At 37.8% G+C, this 23,613-nt stretch overlaps 2 protein-coding genes and 1 long non-coding RNA gene across 4 annotated transcripts; all 3 read left to right on the forward strand.

The window, feature by feature from the left end:
- Nucleotides 1-1,252: 1,252 nt before the first annotated feature.
- Nucleotides 1,253-11,473, forward strand: cbr1 (carbonyl reductase 1). 2 transcript variants are annotated; one of them, XM_038276766.1, is made up of 7 exons: nt 1,253-1,370; nt 5,395-5,509; nt 6,472-6,641; nt 6,753-6,860; nt 8,546-8,754; nt 10,805-10,858; nt 10,966-11,473. In XM_038276766.1, exons 2-7 carry the CDS (start codon nt 5,397-5,399, stop codon nt 11,137-11,139), a joined length of 828 nt encoding a protein of 275 aa, XP_038132694.1. In that variant the 5' UTR covers nt 1,253-1,370; nt 5,395-5,396; the 3' UTR covers nt 11,140-11,473. The 2 variants fall into 2 exon arrangements, with proteins under 2 accessions (XP_038132694.1, XP_038132693.1); XM_038276765.1 differs by lacking the exon at nt 1,253-1,370 and having other exon boundaries at nt 5,376-5,509.
- A 2,532-nt stretch (nt 11,474-14,005) lies between these two features.
- Nucleotides 14,006-16,854, forward strand: LOC119777766. The gene is made up of 2 exons (XM_038276771.1): nt 14,006-14,066; nt 15,935-16,854. The coding sequence occupies exons 1-2, from the start codon at nt 14,018-14,020 to the stop codon at nt 16,852-16,854; spliced, it is 969 nt and encodes a 322-aa protein (XP_038132699.1). The 5' UTR covers nt 14,006-14,017.
- Nucleotides 16,855-18,458: 1,604 nt separating this feature from the next.
- LOC119777767 lies at nt 18,459-21,741 on the forward strand. The gene is made up of 5 exons (XR_005279962.1): nt 18,459-18,579; nt 18,677-18,797; nt 18,972-19,049; nt 19,127-19,274; nt 21,314-21,741. It is a non-coding gene; the product is annotated as an uncharacterized LOC119777767 (long non-coding RNA).
- The last annotated feature ends 1,872 nt before the right edge of the window (nt 21,742-23,613 follow it).

A 23,613-nucleotide genomic window follows, 5' to 3' on the forward strand; every position in this document is an offset into this window, starting at 1 on the left:
TTGTTCCAAACGAAATTTCTTTTTGTTTTACACTTGTGTAAACAAAATGACAAATAAATCTAAGTCTAGAGCTAAGTAGAAAAGGTAAATGATCAGATTTGTTTTATTTGGAAAACTTTATTTAGAGCACATACATACTATATTTGGTGTGGGAAAGACCCATTTAAGAACCATTTATAGACTTGAAAGACTTGAAATAAAAAACATCACAGATTGCGGTGTTTACAGAGAAATTGTCATTTCTAAGGGAAATTGTTGAAAAATAAAACCGAACCTGTTGAGTTTACGTGAATAAACGCACTAACCGATCGAGAAACGGGGCTTATCCTTCTATCCATGCTTTGCTGGATTTGCTTTTGTTTTTCCGGGTGTGCGCAGTACACCTGCGCAGTGCAACTAGCCTCCAGACCGCAGTCCACCAGTCAGCTGGGTCTCTGGGCGCTGACGAGATTTGGTGGCGCCATCTTGGAGCGGTCGACACTACTTTGGCGCAACACCGTCAGATGCCGATTGAGCCATGATGATGATTTCATTCTCGCAGTTCTACGCATTTATTCTCGTATTGTTATGACATTATTCTTAAAATAAAAAAATATATCTAGTTTTTATAGTTATAAAAATATGAGAATAAAGTCGGAAAATTATGAGAATAAAGTCGCAATGAGAATAGTCATAAAGTTATGAGAATAAAGTCGTAAAATTAAATGAATAAAGTCATAAAATTATGAGAACAAAGTCGTAAAATTAGGAGAATAAAGTTGTAAAATTATGAGAGTAAAGTCGCAATGTGGAGCATCATGTGAAGTTATACTGATCTTATTTTTTCAAGCAGTCTTGCATACAGGTCTAGCGTTTTCTTGCAATTCTCGATCGGTCACTAAGTTTAAAATAAAAATTATAAATACTCTCTTCTCCGGGAATGTATTATGTACAATTTATATTTAATAGGGAGGAAAAATAATGATAAATGTGAAGAATGTGGAGAAAAGGAAAATGTAGAACAGGTACTGATGAACTGTAAAACTTATGAACATGAAAGGGAGAAATTAAGAAGAATGGAGTCTTAAAGGAATATTGGGAAATATAAATATAAAAGATATTTAAAGATTGGGGAAATCATTATTTATTTATCTACAGAATACAAAATAAAAAAATAGATTTTTATTAATGTACGGTAATGTTGCTACACACTCATGTACAGTAGGTGGCGGTATGCTTGCGATCCGCCACAATAGCAAAGACGAAGAAGAAGAGGAATGTATTTCCTGTTTATAACTTCCGGTTCCTCCCACCTTGTTGATGTTTTCTGCTGCGCGGTGAAAACTGCTCCTTATCTTCCAGCTTCAGTCCAGCTCTGAGACAACACACAAGTAAGGTGCTTTATTGGTGATAGAAATGTAAATATCTATTGATTGTTTTAAGCAAACGTGTTTCCTGCTGACGTGCAAATTCCCGAGGAAGTGAGTGAAAGCAGGAAGCAGCTTCTGCTCCTTCTGGAATCATTAACCTGGTTTTAACCCCCAAACTTCTAATATTATCTTTACTGAGTTTACAGAAAGTAGAGCAGACATTCATGCAGATCGAGTTTATGCCCAGCTGCCTGTAACGAGGTTTATTTAAAAAGATCATGTTTTATTTTTGACGCTTGTGTTTTAACAACAAACTAGAAACCTAATTACAATGGAGGTCTTATAAAGTGATAGAAATACCAATCAGTGCTTTACTTGTTGATCTGAATAATACTTACTAATAATAAAATAGTTTTATGAGTAGATTAGATCATTTTGACATTAAAAAGGAGCTTTAATGAAGTCAGATACAGAAAAAGCTTTATTGGCAAGTAATGTTTAATTCAATTCAGTTTATTTCTATAGCTCCAAATCACATCATGTCATCTCAAGGTTCTTTTCAGTTCACCAGATCATCCAGTTAGATTGATTCAAAGTTTACTATCTAAGGAAAACCGGCTGATTGCATCACTCAGTGATGCTTCAGCAATCCCTCACACTAAGCATGCTTGTAGCGACAGTGGAGAGGAAAAACTCCCTTTGAACAGGAAGAAACCTCCAGCAGAACCAGACAAAACACTAGAGAGGAATTTTATTTTATGAGATTTTAGTCTCAAACACAAACAAACACGCAGTTTACACCTTGTATGGAAGGCAAACAAAGCTTGAAACAGTTTTAAATAAAACGAATCTTTAAAGGTCAGAGTCTGTGTGGGGAGTTACCGCTGCTAACCTCACTCTAATAACATTTTTAGCTGATTTCTTGGGGCTGAATGTTAAACATTGATCTAGTTTCAACATTGGAAACAACAGTGGGAGGACTTTAAAAACACACCATTGTTCAGGATTTATGTTCAGCAATATACCATAATGTATAACCAGCAGTGGACAAGCAGCTCGCTTATCATAACTTGAGTTAAATTCAAAGTGCAGGTCCTGCTGTTGAAATATTACTTTAGCTAAAGTACTGGAGTATGAGCTTACACACATAGTTGCTACTCTGTAAATTAGTTAATGCATTTAAGTTGAGTGTAGCTGAGAGAAATTGGGAAAATGCTCTGCTACATTGGATGAATAGAAGTGATGATGTAATTTTCTTAAAGCTTAAAGAGGCTTTTCAATTTCAGGCATTGACAGAAACACAGAGAAGTTTGCAATAGTTATGAAAGGTAAGAAACTGTGCAAAAAGTCACAACATAGGGAGTTTCCCTTAACGTCTGAAAAGAGTAGATTAAGGGGATTAGAAGAGCGAGAGTAAATTCTTGGCCAGATTAGAACCTGTGCAACCAGTAGCATATTCATTAACCTAACTGGGCCTGTAGGGGGCACCTATAGGGCACCATTCGCTGGTGGAAGAAACATGGCAGCACATTCCTTCATGGGGGGAGGGGGGGGATTTGATCCGACCACCGTCTGCTTTGATGGACAAACTTATAAAATGCTGTCAGTTTGCACTCTTTAATATTAACATTTAAAAATCAATTTTGTTGTGTTCTTGTGCTTAAGAACAATATTTTCATAAGAATGTTTGTAGATAAATTTGCCTCTTAACTATTTGTATCTTATGTCTGTTTCTGCCCATTTCTGTTTCCTTGTCATAAATGTAAATAAACCAATTTGTACAAAGTTATGGATAAATCCATGAATCTAAAATAGATTAATCTTATTGTCTTACTAACCACTTAATAGATAAGTGTCAATTTCCCTAAAAAAAAACAAAATTTCCTCTTGTATCAAGAGGAAATTGTTCTTACATTCAGAACATTTGTGATAATATGCTGAATTAAAACATTACATCATTATAATTGTACTATTTAACCTGCCAGCTGTATTAAATATTGACTGAATAAACAAAAAATATATTTTTAGTAAGTAAGTAGTAGAACCTTTAAACTGGTGGTTTAATGGGCCTATTTAGGTGAGAACTTGAGGAGTTTATTCAGTGTTTATATTCACAAACAGAACCACATACAGTTCATTTTGGATCTAGAATAACTAAATCTAGGACAGGGCTTCTCACAGTGGGATGATTTTCACAATCATGATGTGATTCCTGATGTTTGTGGAAGGCCAAAATATATCATACATGTAGGTGAAACGCTTCTGTTTATCTTATACAAGTTTCCTATTCACTTTACAAAGTAAAATGTCCACTTATAGAACTAAAACAATTAAATGTAATTTTAAAATAATAGTTATTTAAAATAGAATCTAACTAGTTAACAGTTTGTGTCAATAGAGAAATGTAATGACCAGTACTTTAGATCACACTGCAGTTGAGGGGTGGTGGCCTGGTAGGGCGTAGATCTTGGAATCCTGAGGTTCTCAGTTAGAGTCCCACTCCCACAGACTGCCACTCTGGGTCTCTGAGCAAAGACCCTTAACCCCACACTGCTCCCCAAGGGGATGGGTTAAACGCTGAGGTAAATTTCTCTATAGTGAGATCAATAAAGTTCAATTATTATTATTATAAGGCAGGCCCTGTCCAGTAGGCAGCAGTGAAATAACATCCAAGCTCTAGGTTTAGGGTTGGATGGTCAGCGCTCTGATCATTCAGTGGAACCGAGCGGTTAGAGGGAATATTAGGATGTTTTATGATTTCAATCCAGATGTTTGTTCAGGTTCCTGTTGCTCATTGCTGGACTAGGGGTGTAAATCTCATCCATCATGGCGATTCGATACAGTATCGATTTCCTGACCCAACGATTCGATTATTTTCGATACTTAAGAATACACCACGATTCGATTCGATTAATCGATTAATCGGTTAATTTTTTTTTATTATTATTATTTTTTTTTTTTTACACCTTACAGGCTAAACAAAGTTTCAAGTTTGAAATAAATCAATGAAAGCTGTAATATCATTATGCATTTTCTTTAGAAACAACAGCAAATAACAGAAGTAGAAAAGTTGCATCAAAAAATACTGCAAAAATACTGCACAATATCAGTGTAATGAGTTCAATGCAATACCTCGGCTCCAGAGAAACTGTCCAACATATTTTTTTAGAATGTAATAAATATATTCAGGAAAGAGAGATGTTGTGTAGAGAGTTAGACAGGAATAAAAATAAACTAGATATAAGGGAATTGTTTCAAAGGTCATCTGGGGATGTAGTTTTTGGGGGTATTTTTAATTTTCTAAGAAGAACGGGTATTTTAGGGAGAATATAATAGTTTGTCTGGTCCATACTCCATTCTGGAAGGTGGCGGTAATGCACCTATAAGTTGTTTGCCAACCGCCATTAAAAAAAAGAAGAAGAAAAAGGCTCCAGAGTGTTGACGTCACTGCCCCTTGAGAGACGCTCCGCTGCACCTCTCCCAGATTGTAGCTGACCGCAAACAGTGCACCAGACAGGAGGCCGGCTTGTTTTGTTTTTATGACCGAAATTGCGGAAAACAACTCGTGAAGTTTGACCCGCTAGAAGAGCGAGGTGCGCGAGAACGCTGGGACCCTTTTTCCAGCTGAATCTCCGCTCTTTCTGCCCCATTGTCCCTCCGTCGTCGGACTAAACTCGCCCCCACTTCCTCATCGCCTCGGCCGTATCTAGACCCACAGCGTGTAGCCCAGACCACGCTTCAATACTGAGCATAATTTAAAAATATCTGTGTGAAGCTTGCTGCAACAAACTGCTGTAAGAGTATAACCAGGAAGCGCGGTAGGAGGGCAAAATAGGTTTAGCGCCACCGCAGCACGGGAGGGAGAATTACGCCCAGGAGCAAATGGATAAAAATAGACCGGAGGGGGAAAAAAAAACATTAATCGATTATCTTGCGGACGTGTCGATGCATCGGATCGTCGGCTTTTGGATCGATGCATCGATACAAAACGATTGTTATTTACACCCCTATGCTGGACTTCATGCTCTCATGTCTCGCCCTGCAGTCATGTCCACCAAGGTCGCCGTCGTCACCGGAAGCAACAAAGGCATCGGGTTCGCCATCGTCAGAGCGCTTTGCAAGCAGTTCCAGGGGGACGTTTACCTCACCTCCAGAGATGTGTAGGTAGTTCACCTGATTGATACCCGTCTCTGCTTTAAAATGCACAAGTTCACTTTTTTCTCCTTCACAAATTAATAGATATCAGGAAAAGTTAGTTTTATGATTTTATTAAATTCAAGAAATTGATCAGAAAGAGGACAAAATTTGGTAAGAACAAACTTTCTCACAAATAATAAAAACCAATGTTTTTCAAGACTGAAGACAAAGTTTTGAGACAAAATATTTTGTCATGAACAAATAAAAGATAGACATTTGGAAAATGATTTAAAAGAGGAAAAAAAAACTCTCCCAAAAATATAGTTTTAACCTCAAATGAAAATATTTTCTGTCGAAAATGTATTTCTTTCTCACAAACATTTTGTTCTCTCTTAGAACCTAATTCTTGGCGTCACTCGAGGGGTTTTCTCTCGACGTGACGTCACTCAGCTGTCCACTCTGTCAGCCAATAGGAACACAGGCCCCCCATGACACATTTTCACGCCCAGAGAAAAATCCTGAATTGAAACCAAAGACTTAGGTTTTGAGAGAGAAGAAAAAGATTTGATGAGAAATGTTTCACTCTGAGTGCAAAAAAACCCTATATATATATATATATATATATATATATATATATATATATATATATATATATATATATATATATATATATATATATTTTTTTTTTTTTTTTTTTCCCCTTAGAACTAATTTTCCGAATGTTAGTTTATCTTTTGTTTATTCTAGGACAAAATATTCAGTCTCAAACTTTTTCTTTAGTCTCAAATAAAATCAGTCTTTGCTCTCACTGTGAAAATTTGTTTCAATATATTTATTTTAATTATTTCCCCTATCAGACTGCTTTTTCTCTTAAATGTAATAAAAACCAAGATAACTCTGGATTAAGCTGCTAGCATAGATTGTCAATGACGTTCATTCTCCTGAACCAAATAACTGACATTGCCATGAATGAACCCTCTGGCAGTGGGCGGGGTCAGGCGGCCGTGGAGTCTCTGGCCTCTGAGGGACTGAAGCCGTTGTTTCACCAGCTGGACATCAACGACCTGAACAGCATCGTCACAGCTGCCGCTTTCTTCAAGGAGAAGTACGGAGGAGTGGACGTCCTCATCAACAATGCTGCCATAGCTTTCAAAGGTCACTGTGGAACACAGATCAAAGTTTTCTCATTCATGTATCTAGTGTGGAATGAAATGGAGCAGAAACAGGAAGTGAACTGTGGTTGTTTCATGTTGACTCTCTCCTCAGTGGCCGACACGACTCCTTTTGCAACCCAGGCTGAGGTCACAATGAAAACCAATTTCTTTGCCACCAGAGACATGTTGACTCACTTCATGCCTCTCATCAAAGCTGGAGGTACAAGATCCAAACTTATTCTAGTTTATTCTCTTAAAGCCACCTTTAAAGCGTTTATAACTCAGACTGCATGAAAATTACACTGATAAAATGTTTTCACTATAGACATGTTAGACATCATTGGAAAGCTTAGATTCTCCACTATTCAACCACCTAGTTCATTATATGGACACAGGGAGCACCAAAACCCAGTTAACACAGATATAGCAGCATGTCAAGATGTAAAAATGACAAAGCAGCCCCAACAAGCAAGCAGGTCTTTAGTACTGCTGTTCAAAAAAGACCTCTGATTTTTGAGATAAAAACAGCTTTGAGTTTTGTTTGAACTGATGAGGCTTGGGTGTTTTACTCACCCAATTTTTGTTTATATATTCAGAAGTGTTAGCTTCAAATAATGTATCACATGTTTAATTTGGGCTTTCAGTGCCTCAGTTATTTACTTTTCCATTTTGGTTTGCAAAACAGGTGAGAATTTCCCAAAATGTGGTGGATGTTAAGTTAATAGAAAAATGGGCTTGTGCACGTACGTCTTTTAAAAACTCCTCCACAATACCTTTAAGTAAATTGCAGAGAAAGACGACAGACTAACAAGAACTAAGAAATATATTAAGATGCTATAAAACATACAAACATAGCATATTGGGTTCCTCAAGGTCCGTTAAGCGGCCTCTTACAATAATGAAAGTAAATGTAAAGCTTAAATGTTTGGGTTTTAGGGTCCCTATCCTGCCGACATTTTTAATGATTTATTTATGCTTTGTAAATACCACCGCAAGTGAATATAAACATTTAATGTTCTTTACTTGCAATGCAATACATTTACTCTGGTTTACGCTGCTAACAATAACTTTTTCATCTTTATCAACCTATGGTGAATCAGAATAAAAAGTATTATACAAGGTTTTTCAAAAACAGACACCTGTCCTCCCAATAGTACACATTGTAGTACTTCTGTTGATCGTTATCTTTTTCTTTTTTTAAATTCAAATAGGACAAAGCAGCAGCTGTTTCTTTTTCCTTTCTTAGATCTACCAGCGTTTAAAAAAAACAACAAAACAAAAAAAAAATTATATATATATAAGTATACACCTATTTTTTGATTAAGACATTTTTTCAAGTTTTATATCTGGATTAAATTTTCCATTTGGGTATTGTGTTTTCTTTCTTTATATTTTCATTTACAATATATGTTTTTTAAGTTTCACTTACCGAACAGATTATTTTTATATATTATTATTATTATTTTATATTATTTTTTACATAGAAAAAAACAACAACAGATTTTTGTTTTTTATTTCTATTTACAAAATGTAGATCTAAATGTAAATTTTCCAAATTTACATTTAGAAAACAGGAAGTTTCTCTTCATATTATTGGAGAAAACCAGGTGGAACAACAATGGGATTAAAAAACATCACTTTCCTGTTTGGTCATTCTGTAGACGAGATAACAGTGAAGTGTTTCTATACGTCATGGAAATGTGCACCTTAGTTACCGATGCTGCAAACAGAAGCCAGTGTTCAGATAAAAGGACCTTTGGTTACATTTTTTTCAAGACTGTATTGATGAAAGCTGTAAAATGATGTTTCAGGTGCCTTAAAGTTTTAAATAGAAGAAAAAAACATGTTTATTGGCGGCAGACATGTTGGTTCCCCTCCTGAGACGCCGTCTTCTCTGTTTCTCAGGCCGAGTGGTGAACGTTTCCAGCTTTGTCGGCTCTCGTACTTTGAACAACTGCAGCCCAGAGCTCCAGCAGCGTTTCCGCAGCGAGGACCTCACAGAGGACGAGCTGGTGGGACTCATGCAGCGATTCGTGGAGAAAGCCAAAAAAGACGAGCACAAGCAGGACGGCTGGCCTGAGACTGCATATGGCGTGTCCAAAACCGGACTGACGGTAGGATTTCCTGTTCAGCTGAATTCATCCCTCCTCACAGACAACTTTTCTTTTAATCCGTGTGTCATTAATGTTTTTTAATTTAAAACCAACAATAAAAATGCATTAAAATTCCATTTTAATAAAATAATATAAAAACAGAAAATAACCCTGTAAAAAATATATTTTTATTGTTAATTCAGTTTGAAGTGAAAAGATTTCTGCTGGTGAAGATTCTCAGTCATCCAGTTCATAGAAATAAAAAAAAAGTAAAAAAACAATCCACTGGACTTTGTTTCCAAGTTTGAAGACGTTTTGCTTCCCATCCAGGAAGCTTTTTCAATTCAAAATGTCAGAAATGGCGTTGAGTCCATGCTTTATAGAGTGGACCAAAAACGGAGCTTTATTTCTGTTTAGAAAACATGTAAATTGAACTTGACGAACGGGTCCACCCCTTAGGAATGGGGTTCGTTTGGCTTCTTTGTTAGCCTGTAATACCTGAAACCTGTCTATGTCTCTGAAAGGGGGGTCGTTAAAGGGAATTGTTGGCCGGGCTGAAGAGGCGGAGTCTTCTGTTCCCTTGTAAACGGGTTTGCACTGCCATAATAAAGTGAAGGGATCAAGTCAATTGTTGCATTGTAGGTTTTTCAAAGCTGGAATCTGAGTCCACTCCCTCTGTTTAGGGTTGTTTTTTCTTTCTTAACATAGACGGCTTCCCCCACGCCCCTCTCTAACCACCTGTCTTCTTGGTCCAAAATGTGAGCATTCTGCTCCTCACTGAATGTCTTTTGTCCATAAGGTGTAGATGTACAGTCCAGAGGAGGCCATTCCAAAGGGACGGACTTACCCGTCAGGTTCAATTTACACGTGTCTAAGCCATAACAAGGCTTTGTTTGTGGTCAACTGTATAAAGTCTGGCAATTTGAACTGAAAAAGCGTCCTGGATGGGAAGCAAAACTTCTTCAAACTTGGAAACAAAGTCCAGCAGATTGTTTTTGAACTGAAAAGATTAGGGATGCACGATATAATGGGCCCCCTATCGGTATCGGCCTGTATCGGCCTTAAAACTGAATATCGGACATCGGCCACCCCACCGATATTTAACCCGATATTTGATCAGCTTCTGAGTTTCTAAAGTCTAAAAAAAATATAAAAATACTACTTTTTCTTCCTTCTCAAAAACTTCTTTTTTACAGATTTAAAAACTTCTAAAGACGAGGGAAAAAATATTGATCCATTAAAATATCCCAATATCTTCATATGCTGATATATTGCCATTTAAAAACACCATATCAATCTCTTTTACTAATGAAATATTGCTATATGTCATCGTTATGCTACGAAATCCCCCGAAAATTCACAAAATTTTGCCATATTTTTATATGTTGATATATTGACGCGGTATCGATCTATTTTACTAACAAAATCTCACAAGAATTTGCAAAATATCACGAGAGTTTGTAACAGAACGATGAAATTTCACGAGATTTTGAAAGTAAAATAGATCGATACCGCGTTTTTAAAAATCTATTTGGTATCAGCATATGAAAATATATTTGAGTATATTATTTGTGTCAGAAATGGATAACAAAACTGCTATTTTCAATGACTACTTATTTTTGTCCAGCTTTAACATCGGTATCGATATCGGTTATCGGCTACATGAGTTTTAAAATATCGGCATATCGGATATCGGCCAAAATCCCAATATCGTGCATCCCTAGAAAAGATTAACGTTACTCTTTGCCGTTTAAGCTACGGGACCTAGCATATGTCATTTACCCAGAATACATTGATAATGTGTTGATTATATTTTTCTAATGTAGAAAAAATAAACATGTTATGTTCTTTTTACTGTATTAACCCTGACAATGAGTACTTCTCTCAGACTATTGTCACTAATCCAGGATCCCTTCAGTGTAAAAGAAAAACGTTTCAATTCTTTTACTCCATTAAAGAATCCATATTGTTTTGTGATATCTAAAAACTAGAGATGTTTATGAAGTTATATCCGTTGATCTAAGCTAAGATGTTTAAAGCATTTGCTGTGGTCTCTGTGTTTTGTCTGCAGACGCTGTCCATGATCCTGGCTCGTCGTCTGTCTAAGGAGCGACCAAATGACGGGGTATCTCAACTCTTTGAGATCATTCTATAAAAGAGCGTTTGCATTCTCTGTGTGATTCAACTGAACTGGTAACATTTTTTATTGTTTCTTTTTTAAACTTCTCTAAGATTTTGCTGAACGCCTGCTGTCCTGGATGGGTGCGCACAGATATGGCAGGTCAGAAAGCCCCTAAGTCACCAGACGAGGGCGCCGTCACGCCGGTGTACCTGGCTTTGCTCCCTGCAGGAGCCACAGAACCACACGGGAGGTTCGTCTCTGAGAAGGAGGTGCAGCTGTGGTGAAACCAACATACATGGAGCTGATGTTTCATTGCGTAAAGACGGGTCATTCCTTCCAGCTCATTCCATAGTCATCATGTATTTTATCTGTACAGTAAGCAAAGGTCCTCCCTGTTGAATAATGCTGATCCAAACACTACCTCAGGTAGCAGTTTGTCTGTGCCTGTCACTTTAAATGTGTCCTTATTTGAACAAATGTTTAAAGTGCTGACAAAGCTTACCTGAGCTTCCCGTTATGTGTCTTACTGCTATTAAAAAGGGTGAATATGATCAAATTAGCTGCCCTGACATGAGAAGGAAAATGTTTTTCTACAATAAAAAGATTTACACTAAGTGACTAATGACAGTTTGTTTCTAACAAAGCTTTTCAAACAGCTCTATTGTTTAGAAATGCTAATAAAGAAAAAAACTTTATGTCTATTTATTGTGGTTGAGCTTTTTTGGTTGGGTTGGTCTAATCCAGAAAACAAGCAAAGAATAAGTTAAAGCTTCTTAATATTTTGGGAAATTTCTGTTAATTTGAGCAGGAAAATAAGATCAAATGGGGGGGAATGTTGGCCGAGTGGGTTGGAGCAGTACGCTTGTGCTCTGAAAAGGTCACAAGTACCCGGTTCAAATCCCACTGCCTCCGCTCCGGGTCCCTGAGCATAGCTCCTGATTGCTCCCCGGGGGCCACACAATGGCAGCTCACTGCTCCCCAAAGAGAGACCAAATTCAGAGATACATTTCTCCAATCTGGGATCAATACAGTTAAATTATTATTAATGGGAGAATTTTTACTCTTAAAATTGATAATCAGAAATTCTTCACTTGAAATAAGATAACGGGGTTCCATCTGATTTAAATCAGTGTTTCTTGTTCTTCCTCTGCCTCCCAGTAAAATCCTTCAATAAGTGTTTTTACTGTAATCATCCTGATATGAAAACTGGCCCAGAGCTCATCCTCTGAACTGTTTCCCAGACAGAACCACACATGGAGCGAGTTACCTGTCTGAAAGTATTTTTAGATCAGTGCTTCTATGTTCATTTTCTAAGCCTGCTTCTGTGTCCTTGAACCTCCAGTCGGCCTTCAGAAAAAGCTGCTCACATTGAGCTGTGGGGGATTGCTTCCTGTTTAGGGTTTTTCCATCTTCACCGTCACTTCATGTTTACTGTAGTATTTCTATAGAGTCAATGAGAGGAGCTGCAGTCACTGAACGACTTGATGCAACCAGCTGCTTTTCCTTTAAACCATGTGATTGAATTGTCCCTGGAAAGTGACTTGACATGTCATGTTGGATCTCAGCACTATATAAATAAAGTGTATTGAAGTTTTATCATGAAACAAAAAAATAACCCTTCAGTTCCAAACTTGTGGATTTCTACAGCTCTTAACCCAACAAATTTATGGAGTGAATTTTGTTTTGTTATTGCTGCAAGCAAAGACTGTTTTACCAATGGAGATTAAAAAAAATGTGCAATCATAAATGTAAGTTATAAAAAACTTGGAACATACTGTATGTTTTCTGCTTTTTTTGGGCCCCCCCTCAGTCATGGGCCATTGGAATCTTCCTAACCAATTCCCCCCCACCCCCACCCCCCAATCCCCATACGGTGCCTCTGCCTGCATTAAAGGAATAGTACACCCAAAACATGATTAGCCTTCATTTTCTACTCACCCCCATGCTGAACAACACTCTGGAGTACTTTTTTGATATCTCAAATGCATCTGGAGATCTGGGAGGCTTCTTGCTGTCTGCTGGCATTCAAATAATGGAGGTCTATGGCGCCCGAGGCAGAAAGGTCCATAAAAGTCCACAAAAAACGTGTCAATATTCCTCCATATTGCTCGTCCAATGTATTCCAAGTGTCCTGAGTGGGTAGCGTCCATAATTTACTCGAAACAAAGTCATTTAGAATGTTTTTAGAGCATAAACAGTAGTGTATAGGATTTCCTGAAAGCGCGCGCCGGCGCGTTCACGAGTCTACGGAAACCGCGGCAGACCAAACCAGACGAAAGTGCGCATTCAGCTCGGCAAAGAACTCATGCTCTTCCTCAACACTGAAGTCCTCAGACATTTTTCTTTCGTTGTTTCTTTCTTTGCACAGGTAAACAGCACATTTCTTCTACGCTTGCATTATTGGCAGAGCAGACGCTGAATGCGCACTTTCATCTGGTTTGGTCTGCCGGCTTCCGTAGCGTCGTGAACGCGCTGGCGCGCGCTTTCAGGAAATCCTATACACTACTGTTCTCCAGAGTGTTGTTCAGCATGGGGGTGAGTAGAAAATGAAGGCTAATCATGTTTTGGGTGTACTATTCCTTTAATAAACACAACTCTTATTTGAATCCTGGATTCTCAGAGGTCCTCCTTAAGTAAGATTAGACAACGAGTATCAATACTTTACTCAAGTACTACTGTTGAGTACTTCGTCCCCCACTGGACATATACAGTGGAGATTATTTGACTCCGGAGGTCTGAATAGGTCTGTACATGGATGTAAAACTGAATAACGATTGGGAAAAAAAACACCTCTCTCATTCGGATTGAACTTTCTTTCTAAATTCAGAATTATTGCACAATATTTAAAGTAGAAACACTTAGAAAGCGGACAGTAAGCTTTAGAACTCGCTCCTTTGCCTCATTAAATGCAGCTTTGACTGAACTCACCTTTAGGTGAGCATGAAACTATTTTATTGCACAAAAAACGTGCTTTGTTTTTCGCGAATTAACTGCAATTAGCAAGTTTTCCAGTGGTTCTCACGCACGCGCGCGTGCGCACGATCACCCGCTGCTATGGAAACGGAGCACCAGTAAAAGTGGCAGCCATCTTTAACGGATCATTTCTGACCTGGACCTGGAAGCTTGAACTGCTGCAGTTTGTGATTTGCTAAACTGTTAAAGATGAGCACGCCACCAGAGGACAACAACTTGTGGGGAGATCATCTGGAAGGTTTGTTTCACTCTTTTACTATGTAAATATAAAAAATATATATATTGAAAAATTATTATTTTAATGTTTTTTCATGAAGTTGTGACAGCTAGCTTAGCATCTAGCATCCATGACATCTCAGAGATTAAATGTGTTTTTTTAATGAATTTGTCAGAAATGTTAACAGCGATTTAATTATTTGAAGAAAAAAAAAACATTTGTGTTTCAGAAAAACATCTTTGTTGAATTTTATGTGAACTGTTTGAAAACTAGATGGAGCTAGGTCTATTATTTTTAAAAAATGCCATGGAAATAAGTTTGCTCTGTATGGAAATGTTGGTAAAAATACATTAAATAAATATAGAAGGACATTTAACATAAAATATAATCAAGCCAAACTGTTTATTTTCCTATTTAATAAAAGAAAAAGAGTATTTTGGAAGTTAACTGAATTTTAACTAAAAAAAAAAAAAAGAAAAAAGAGATGAAGAATCTCAAGTTGTTTAGTTTAGTAAATGTGTTTAGGAAATGATATGTTTCTAACCAGTGTTTTTTAAAAAAAAGTTTTTTTTAAGGCGTACTAAGTATTCGATTACTTTTTATTGGTTGGAAATGGGAGGAATGCAATGTAAAACACAGACAAAGTTTGGTTTGAGAGAATAAACTTTGATTAATTTAATGTGAAAATGGTTGAAAAAATAACAACAAAATATTTCAGGATAAAATTGATTTTTTTTTAAATATATTTGAACCTGAAAAGGAAGGTCTTTTTTAAACCATGCTGTGGTAAACAAATTGGTCTCCATGGATACCTGAGTAGAATGCATTAAATAACTTTAGGAGTTTTTTTTTTTTACTTTAAAGGATGGTCAAAGGTGTTAAAGTATGGTTGATTTGAAAAGTTTTTTATTTTTACTCTAGGATGCACTGAAGAGGGGGTCTGATAAGCTGAGAATCTGGTTCTGAGAAATTATAGATCTGAAATTTAAACCTTGATGTTATCAAGCCTTTATTTCTGTCAATTAGGATAATTGTCTGCTTATAGTAAAATAACTTCAAAGATTGATGATTATGTTACCAAATCAGCCAATGACACTTTTTTTTTCTTATAAAGAAATGTATCTTATAGATCGAAACTATTTCTAATTTGGTAGTATGTGTTTAATGAAAACAGTTTTTAATGACAGCTTAAAATGTCCTCTAATCTTAATTTATCTTAATGTCTTAGTTCCCAATGTGGGGGTGTGTGCCCCCTAGTGGGAGCACAGTTTAATTGCAGGGGATGTTGTAGAAATAAACTAAATAAATGGCCCATTTAGAGCTAATTATTATTTTTGAATTTATAAATTTCTGAAATTAAAATTTTAAGCTCTATTTAACAGTGAAATGAACATTTACTGGTAGATATAAAATAAACTTACAATTTCATGGTAGTCTTGTGATTTAAAGGATATTGTAGTTTTTTTGTTCTAAACTTAGTTGTCAGCAAGATAGCATGTGAGGACCAGCAAAATGTCCCCCTTTACAACAATCAGTCCTCAATGTGATGGTGAAGCCAGAAAAATGGTCCTCAGGCTGGTGCAGAGACAGGAGAACACAATCATATACACATTTGTCTTATAAATAAACGTTTGTCTCAATGTATTTTTGTATGTATAGGATCTTTTACAGTATTATTTTTTATCTTAACACTAACCAAACCACTAGCATTGTGTATGTTTTTTTGTTGAGTTGTTTTAGCTCACAGATTGATGTTCTTATAGATTAAATCTACTTAACCCTGACAAACTAACACAGGCACATCCAGCAACCTAAAATAAAGCATTTATTTCTTTTCAATGAATGTTCCTTAATTAATGTTCCTGGTCCAACGATTTTTTTCCTAACAGTTCCAGACGCCGCGCTTCCAGTTGATCCTGACCCGGAGCCCCAGCTCTTGATAGAGGATGAGGGTAATTTAAATCAGTCTAATATCATTGACAATGCGGATGATAATGAGGAGGTGGAAGTCAGAGAACTAGTGGTGAATATAGGGTATGGTGGGGAAAACAGTCACCACGTAGCCATAGAGTTTGTGCTGGAGCATGGCGAGGAGGTAGACCTCGTAGTCGTAGAGTTGGGGCTAAGTCGTAGAGACGTAGAAGCAATACTGGAGGAGCAGAATGAGGAGGAGGAGGTTGATGCTGATAATGTTAGGGCAAGTTTTGGTGAGTCTCCTGACACAAGCTCTGAGGAAGAAGATCATGATGAAGACGATGGCCACCTTTCACCGCATCTTCAGTTCACCCAGAGCATTCCCCCGGACTTCAGCCTTCCACGGAACAACGAGGAGCCAGAGGAGTCCCTGGAGCGCCCAGAAGACCGCGTCTCCAGGAAGAGGAGAAGAGAGGAAGACGCTGAAGATGAAGATCACGATGAAGACGATGGCCACCTTTCACCGCATCTTCAGTTCACCCAGAGCATTCCCCCGGACTTCAGCCTTCCACGGAACAACGAGGAGCCAGAGGATCCCTGGAGCGCCCAGAAGACCGCGTCTCCAGGAAGAGGAGAAGAGAGGAAGACGCTGAAGATGAAGAAGATCACGATGAAGACGATGGCCACCTTTCACCGCATCTGCAGTTCACCCAGAGGATTCCCCCCGACTTCAGCCTTCCACGGACCCACGAGGAGCCAGAGGAGTCCCTGGAGCGCCCAGAAGACCGCGTCTCCAGGAGGAGAAGAAGAGAGGAAGACGATGAAGAGGAGCGCCCTGGGAAGAGGCCTCGTCGTGAGAGGGATATTTAAGAAGAGGAGTTTCAAATGGATATAATTTATTGTTTGTTTTCATATCTGGCAGGTCTAGGGATGCCTTAGGTAGCTTCTTGCACCGTGGCTTTTCTTTACCCCGCTGCTAGATTTAGGTTTTTTTAAGATGTTAGGGTGTCTGGCAGGTCTAGGGATGCCTTAGGTAGCTTCTTGCACCGTGGCTTTTCTTTACTCCGCTGCTAGATTTAGGTTTTTTTAAGATGTTAGGGTGTCTGGCAGGTCTAGGGATGCCTTAGGTAGCTTCTTGCACCGTGGCTTTTCTTTACTCCGCTGCTAGATTTAGGTTTTTTTAAGATGTTAGGGTGTCTGGCAGGTCTAGGGATGCCTTAGGTAGCTTCTTGCACCGTGGCTTTTCTTTACTCCGCTGCTAGATTTAGGTTTTTTTAAGATGTTAGGGTGTCTGGCAGGTCTAGGGATGCCATAAGTAACGTCTTGCACTGTGGCTTTTCTTTTCCCCGCTGCTAGATTTAGGGTTTTTTAAGATGTTAGGGTGTCTGACAGGTCTAGGGATGCCTTAGGTAGCTTCTTGCACCGTGGCTTTTCTTTTCCCCGCTGCTAGATTTAGGTTTTTTTAAGATGTTAGGGAGTCTGGCAGGTCTAGGGATGCCTTAGGTAGCGTCTTGCACCGTGGCTTTTCTTTCCCCCGCTGCTAGATAGTTTAGATGTTAAGAATTTTCTTTAGCACAGACATCTGAGGACATGACAACATAGTTTGGTACATGATAGCTGGTTAAGGCAGAAATAATCTAGAATGTTCTACATCTAATATCATAGCTGGACAGTCTGCCAGTTAACAGAAGACAACACAAACAAAGGATTGATAGAAGAACAAGAAGAATGTTCAACAAGGTGAAACACAGAGTGGAGGCAAGTTAACAAAAAACAAATAAAAACACCAGAAGACAAAGAATTAATCCTGGTTGAAAACCACAAGGAGGCAAACCAATCCAAGGAAACAGCTGGACATCGCTGCTGAGGACAACGTGGAGTTGAGTTGAGGCAGAGAGAAAAGGCTGTAGTGGAGGTTGATAGAAGCTGTCTAGAGCAGAGGTTTCTCACTCCAGTCCTCTACAGCAGTGTTTCTGCAGTTTTCAGATGCATCTCTCCTCCAACACACCAGGATCAAACAAACAGCCTTTTACCAGACCTCTGCAGAGCTGAATGACTGATGAGGGAATTCAGCCCTTTGATTCAGGTCTGATGGAGAAGAGATGTGTCTAAAAACTGCAGCATAGCAGCTCTGGTGGAGTGAAGTTTGAAAGCCTGATCTAGAGCAGGACGATGCTGCAGGGGACAAACTGGATACAATGGACAGAGACACAGCTTGTGGTGATCATCAGTTGAACTGGTCTCTGGGATGTTGGTGAAAAGGTAGAGAGATGACGCTTGATAATTGATTTTAGAGCAGTTTGAGGCAGAGGACAGGACTCATGTAGTGGTTTTGGTTGTGAGAGGAGTCGACTGTTAGAAACAGCTTTCCGATGTGACTTGGTCTAGTTCTAGATGTTCCTCTGGTCAGTTAGTTTTCAGGCCTAGTTGGAGGGGAAAGAACCCTCTGCAGAAATATTCGCCATATCATCTAGGCCTGTTCTGACCGCAGTGGATCTCTTCTGTGTTTTTTGAATGTTGGACCGAGCCTCTCCAAGCTTTGGGCCATCAGAAGATGCTGATGAGATCTGCAGCGACCAAACCAGAGGAGGATCATCTGGGCTGCCGACCTTCACAAAGAGTGAGAGCATATTCAGTAAGGAGCAACAATAATCCATCATTTAATTATAAAGTTAACATTTCAGGTGGCCTCACTTAGTTTTTCATGTTAATTTCAGACACTGTGGACGTCCTAAAGCAGAACTCCTGTGAGGAACCGGGACCTCCAGGATGGTGAGGAGCTTCCCAGTCCCCACCTGAGGACGGCACAGAGAAAGACTGGAACAGAAAACACACGGAGTAAGACTTTATTAACACCACAAACCCACAACTCAAGCTTCCCAGGCCTGATCAAAAGCTAACAGTCATTGAAACACAGACAGACCAAGATTATGATGAAAACAACATCCTGCCCCAGATTTCAACTTGGTGTCAAGGAATTTCTGTAGATTAATTTGTCTTATTTTTTTACAGGGAAAGCAGGTTGAACAGCTAGCAGTGTTCTAGCAGTCGGATCACATCGGAACAGAGACCATCCACACATGTTTGGAGGTATGTTGCTTGTTGTTTGACTAGAGAGGAATCACATGCAGACAGACACTGAGGACACTTTGCTTTCACTGATAAAGGAGCTGAAGAAGAGGATGAAGCACACAGACCGCTAAGGAGGAGAGACATGGCTCCTATATTTCTCTTTAACATTCTGGAGTCCTGGAGTAAAACAACGTTGACGACCCCGCAGCTAAACCACCAGTCTGCTCCACCCAGTAGAAGAAGGTAACGTACCTTTATGCTTCCAGATGTTCATCAGTATTGGTGAAGATATTAAAAACAGATCCAGAACAAACAGATACAAATGCTACAACCATCCCATTAGGAGTTGTAACCTTTAATCTTTATCTTTCCATCATGAATGGATGTTCACCTCTATTTGTCTCTTTGTAACCAAACCTTTACCAGAACCAGAAGTTCTGACTTTTCCATTAGACCACAGATAAACAGTTAAGAAGCAGCTTCTGATCCAATATGGAAGAATTTCCCCCTGGTTGATCTCTGAAGGTTTTTTTTAGAACGTATTAAAGCAGAGAAACGACCGACTGAAGACTTGTAGCATTTCCAAGCATCCATTGTCTTCAGTTATCACGTCTGTTAAAGGGGAACGGCGTGTTTTTCAAGTGGCTCCTTGATTTTCTGGTTCTGGTTCTGAGAAATTATAGATCTGAAATTTAAACCTTGATGTTATCAACCCTTTATTTCTGTTAATTAGGATAATTTTCTGCTTATAGTGAATAAACTTCAAAGATTGATGATTATGTTACCAAATCAGCCAATGAAACCTTATTTTTTCCGATAAAGAAATATATCTAATAGATTGAAACTATTTCTAATTTGGTTGTCAGTAATATTTTTACTGACAGCTTAAAATGTCTTTTAATCTGAACTAAACCTAATGTCATAGTTCCCAAAGTGGGGGTGTGTGCCCCCTAGTGGGAGCACAGTTTAATTGCAGGGGACCTGGTAGAATTAACTAAATAAAAGGACCATTATTTTTTGTATTGATAACTTTCTTAAAATAAAATTCTAAGCCCTATTTAACAGTGAAATAAACATTAAGATTTAAAATAAACTTTCAATTTCATGGTAGTGATTTAAAGGATATTTTAGTTTTTTTGTTCTAAACTTAGTTGTCAGCAAGATAGCATGTGAGGAGCAGCAAAATGTCCCCCTTTACAACAATCAGTCCTCAATGTGATGGTGAAGTCAGAAAAATGGTCCTCAGGCTGGTGCAGAGACAGGAGAACACAATCATATACACATTTGTCTTATATATAAACATTTGTCTTAATGTATTTTTGTATGTATAGGATCTTTTACAATAGTATTTTTTAATCTTAACACTAACCAAACCACTAGCATTGCTTATGTTTTTTTGTTGAGTTGTTTTAGCTCACAGATTAATGTTCTTATTGATTAAAGGGGAACGCCGTTTTTTTTACATTGGGCCCTTGATTTTACATTAGTACATCATGTTCTACTCACCCATATGAGTTTTGTGTCATTTGGAGCCGTTCTGAAGATATTCAGTTAGGTTATATCCAAGTAACGTCTTCCTATGGGCAACGAGTTGAAGGCACAAACTAAACTATTCTTAACTTATCATTTATGGTACGCCAGCATTAATAACATGTGGGTGAATCACTGTCCCCCAGACATCCGCGGTTATATTTTTTATATTTATCTCTTTTAAAAACAAAGCGGAGTGTGTATGACATCATCCGCGCGCGCTGGCTACATTCATTCTTCTTGTTCGCTGAACTGCTGCTAGTTTTACTCACATGTCTGGAGATGTCAAGTGCTGCTACCACAGATGATCTTGCTCTGGAAATGGAACTGAACGATTCAGATTAGCTAGAATGAATATAAGGGCTAGAGCGTAGCCGCCTGTGGCCCGGACTGCCTGTCACAACTCCAGTCCGACGCGCGGATGACGTCATACACGTACCGCTTTGTTTTTAAAAGATATAAATATAAAAAATATAACCGCGGATGTCTGGGGGAAAGTGATTAGCCTACATGTTATGAATGCTGGCGTACCATAAAGAATAAATTATGAACAGTTTAGTTTGTGCCTTCAAGTCGTTGCCCATAGGAAGACTTACTTGGATATAACCTAATGGAATATCTTCAGAACGGCTCAAATGACACAAAACTCATATGCGTGAGTAGAGCATGATGTAATAAAGTCAAATCAAGAGCCCAATATAAAAAAAAAAACAGCGTTCCCCTTTTCACTAACTCCTGTTCTTCTTTTCCAGATGAGGTCATCTGTTCCTTGGACGTCAGTAGATGGGCTCTGACATGGAGGTTCCTTCCTGTTTGAAGCTAGTTTTCCTCTCTACTGTCACCACTTCATTGCTCAGGAGGGACTGCTGCAAAATGAACGACTGGATGTGATTGGCTGAGCTTCCTTGGATTGAAGACATTTCTCTAAACGCCATAATAAGCTGAATTTATCTTCCCCATGTTGTAAATAGGATTGGACTGGATGTTTGTTTTTCAATTTGATTCTGTTTGTGTTGAATTCTGTTACATGTTTCTGTATTAAAGCTGTCATGTTAATTGCCTTTAGATGACATTTGTTGGGACTTGTTTCTATTTTATAAGACTGTATTATAATAAATCCCCCTACTGGGTCTGTTTCTGTTGAAGTATGTTTCCTGTCGTTCTATCTTCTCCTGTTATTTCTCACTATAATAAACGTTTGATTCAAGTCATGTGAACAGGATCTTTTTGTCTTTTTTTTTGTAAATTGTCTTGAAATAAGTGGTTGTAAATTTGTAAATGTTTTAAAACTGAAGTCAACTTGAGAAAGTATTCTAATATTACTATAGTACAGCGCTTTGGCAGATTGGTGGTTATTATTGTGTCTCTGTTGGGGGGTCTGACCTGACAGCTCATGTTAACAGAACAATTGTTCTTGTCACCTTGCAGTGTCAAAACAAATTAGCTCTAAAAAAGGACAGTGAGACGTTCCTCCTGCAGTTCTTCTGATTTTATTGACCTTATAGACAATCTGGGAGTTAAGCAGCAGAGCAGACAGTAAACATCAACACTAAGCCATACAAAGAAAAAAACAAACAAATATGGGAGGATAATTAAAGATGAATGTTAAAATAAAACTAGAGGAAGATAGTAGGCATGTTTAGTGAACCCAAAGGCAAACAGCTTTGCTTAATTTAAACAAAACTTTGTCCAAAGCTGATTTTTATCTTCTTTAAAAACGCGTCAAACGTGTGCGCCTCAAATGTGAAACAATATGAATACACATTGTGGATTAACCGATCTATCTATCTAGAGATTAGCATGACATTCCCCAAATGTGAGAAACTCGGGGCAGATGTTATTGAAAGTTTATTCATTTTATTAAGGCATTAGTTGTTGCCATGTGGCCAGGTTGTTCAGATACATTCTCAAATCAGAGTTGTAGTTTCTTTGTGGTAATAGATTCAACATTAAACATTTTACAGTTTGAGGAGAATCAAGGCTCTCCTGTTTTCTTTTTGGTTTGTTTTTGAATAATAAATAATAATCAAGATAGCTCTTTATTTTTGTGCTGTTTTTATGCTGAAGTTCTTTACAAGTGGTGTAGAATTGGTAGCAGGTGGTTCTAAGCATCAATAGATCAGGTTGTTTCTGAAAGTTACAAAGTTCTTTAAAAAGACTGAAAATTACACAGAAAAATACTGAAATTACAACAATTTGCTTGTATTTTTTAATACTAATACTTATTGAATCTTCACTTGAATATTTTAAAAATTCAATACTTGACTAACTTTTACAAAATACAATGTTTAATGTTGGGCAAAGAGCTGTAACCACACTGGGTGCAAAGCAAAGGAAAAGGCAGCTTGTATGAGATAAAGGCAGTAAATATTTCATTTATTTATTTTCTTTCCTGCTCTTTTTTCCCCAAACCTTTATATAGGTTTAAAATCACAATTCTAAAAAAAAAAAAATCATAGCAGTCATCGGGTCTCTTGCACAGTGATTTATATAAATAGACTGTATATAAAATAGAGAAGAAATAGTGTAATAAAAAACACAAGTTGTTTAAAAAGAAAATTGGAAAATACATTTTATTTACTGATTGCCAAATTACTACATTTGGTAATCTACAGAAAAAGGAGCGAACAGCTTTGAAGTCTCTGGATTTGGTTCTTTAGAGGTGAGATGGGGACATATGCTGGTAAAAACTTAGATCCACATATAACCAGCAGATTAAAGCAGCTGGCATGGTGTTTAAAGTTAACAGTGTGTGATGCCTTGAAAAAGTATATGTATGCATAAAACATAGCAGGCCTGCTGTGACCATGTACTTCTAATACATATAAATATCTATTTGGCTGCCTTCACAGTAAGCCTGCTCTTCTCTGTTTGCATATATCTCTAAAGCAACATTTCCTGCAAACACAAAAATGCAAAAAAAAACAAAAAACAAAAAAAAAGAGAGCCAAGGGCAAAAAAAGAATGGATATTGTTTAAAACTACATTTTGACTCAAACACTGTTTGTAATTAAAAGTTTAAAGGTCATAGCTACAACTTTTCAACAAAAAA

The sequence above is a fragment of the Cyprinodon tularosa genome, unplaced genomic scaffold, assembly GCF_016077235.1.
Source record: "Cyprinodon tularosa strain WSP-4 unplaced genomic scaffold, ASM1607723v1 ctg127, whole genome shotgun sequence".
Classification (NCBI taxonomy): domain Eukaryota; kingdom Metazoa; phylum Chordata; class Actinopteri; order Cyprinodontiformes; family Cyprinodontidae; genus Cyprinodon; species Cyprinodon tularosa.

What these genes read in the sequence shown, in the direction of transcription:
- cbr1 (XM_038276765.1), top strand. Translation starts at nt 5,379, where the DNA reads ATGTCTCGCCCTGCAGTCATGTCCACCAAGGTCGCCGTCGTCACCGGA. An exon ending in TGTCCAAAACCGGACTGACG is followed by an intron (nt 8,755 to 10,804) that starts GTAGGATTTCCT and finishes TTTTGTCTGCAG; the next exon opens with ACGCTGTCCATGATCCTGGC. An exon ending in AGGAGCGACCAAATGACGGG is followed by an intron (nt 10,859 to 10,965) that starts GTATCTCAACTC and finishes AACTTCTCTAAG; the next exon opens with ATTTTGCTGAACGCCTGCTG.
- LOC119777766 (XM_038276771.1), top strand. Translation starts at nt 14,018, where the DNA reads ATGAGCACGCCACCAGAGGACAACAACTTGTGGGGAGATCATCTGGAA. An exon ending in GTGGGGAGATCATCTGGAAG is followed by an intron (nt 14,067 to 15,934) that starts GTTTGTTTCACT and finishes TTTTCCTAACAG; the next exon opens with TTCCAGACGCCGCGCTTCCA.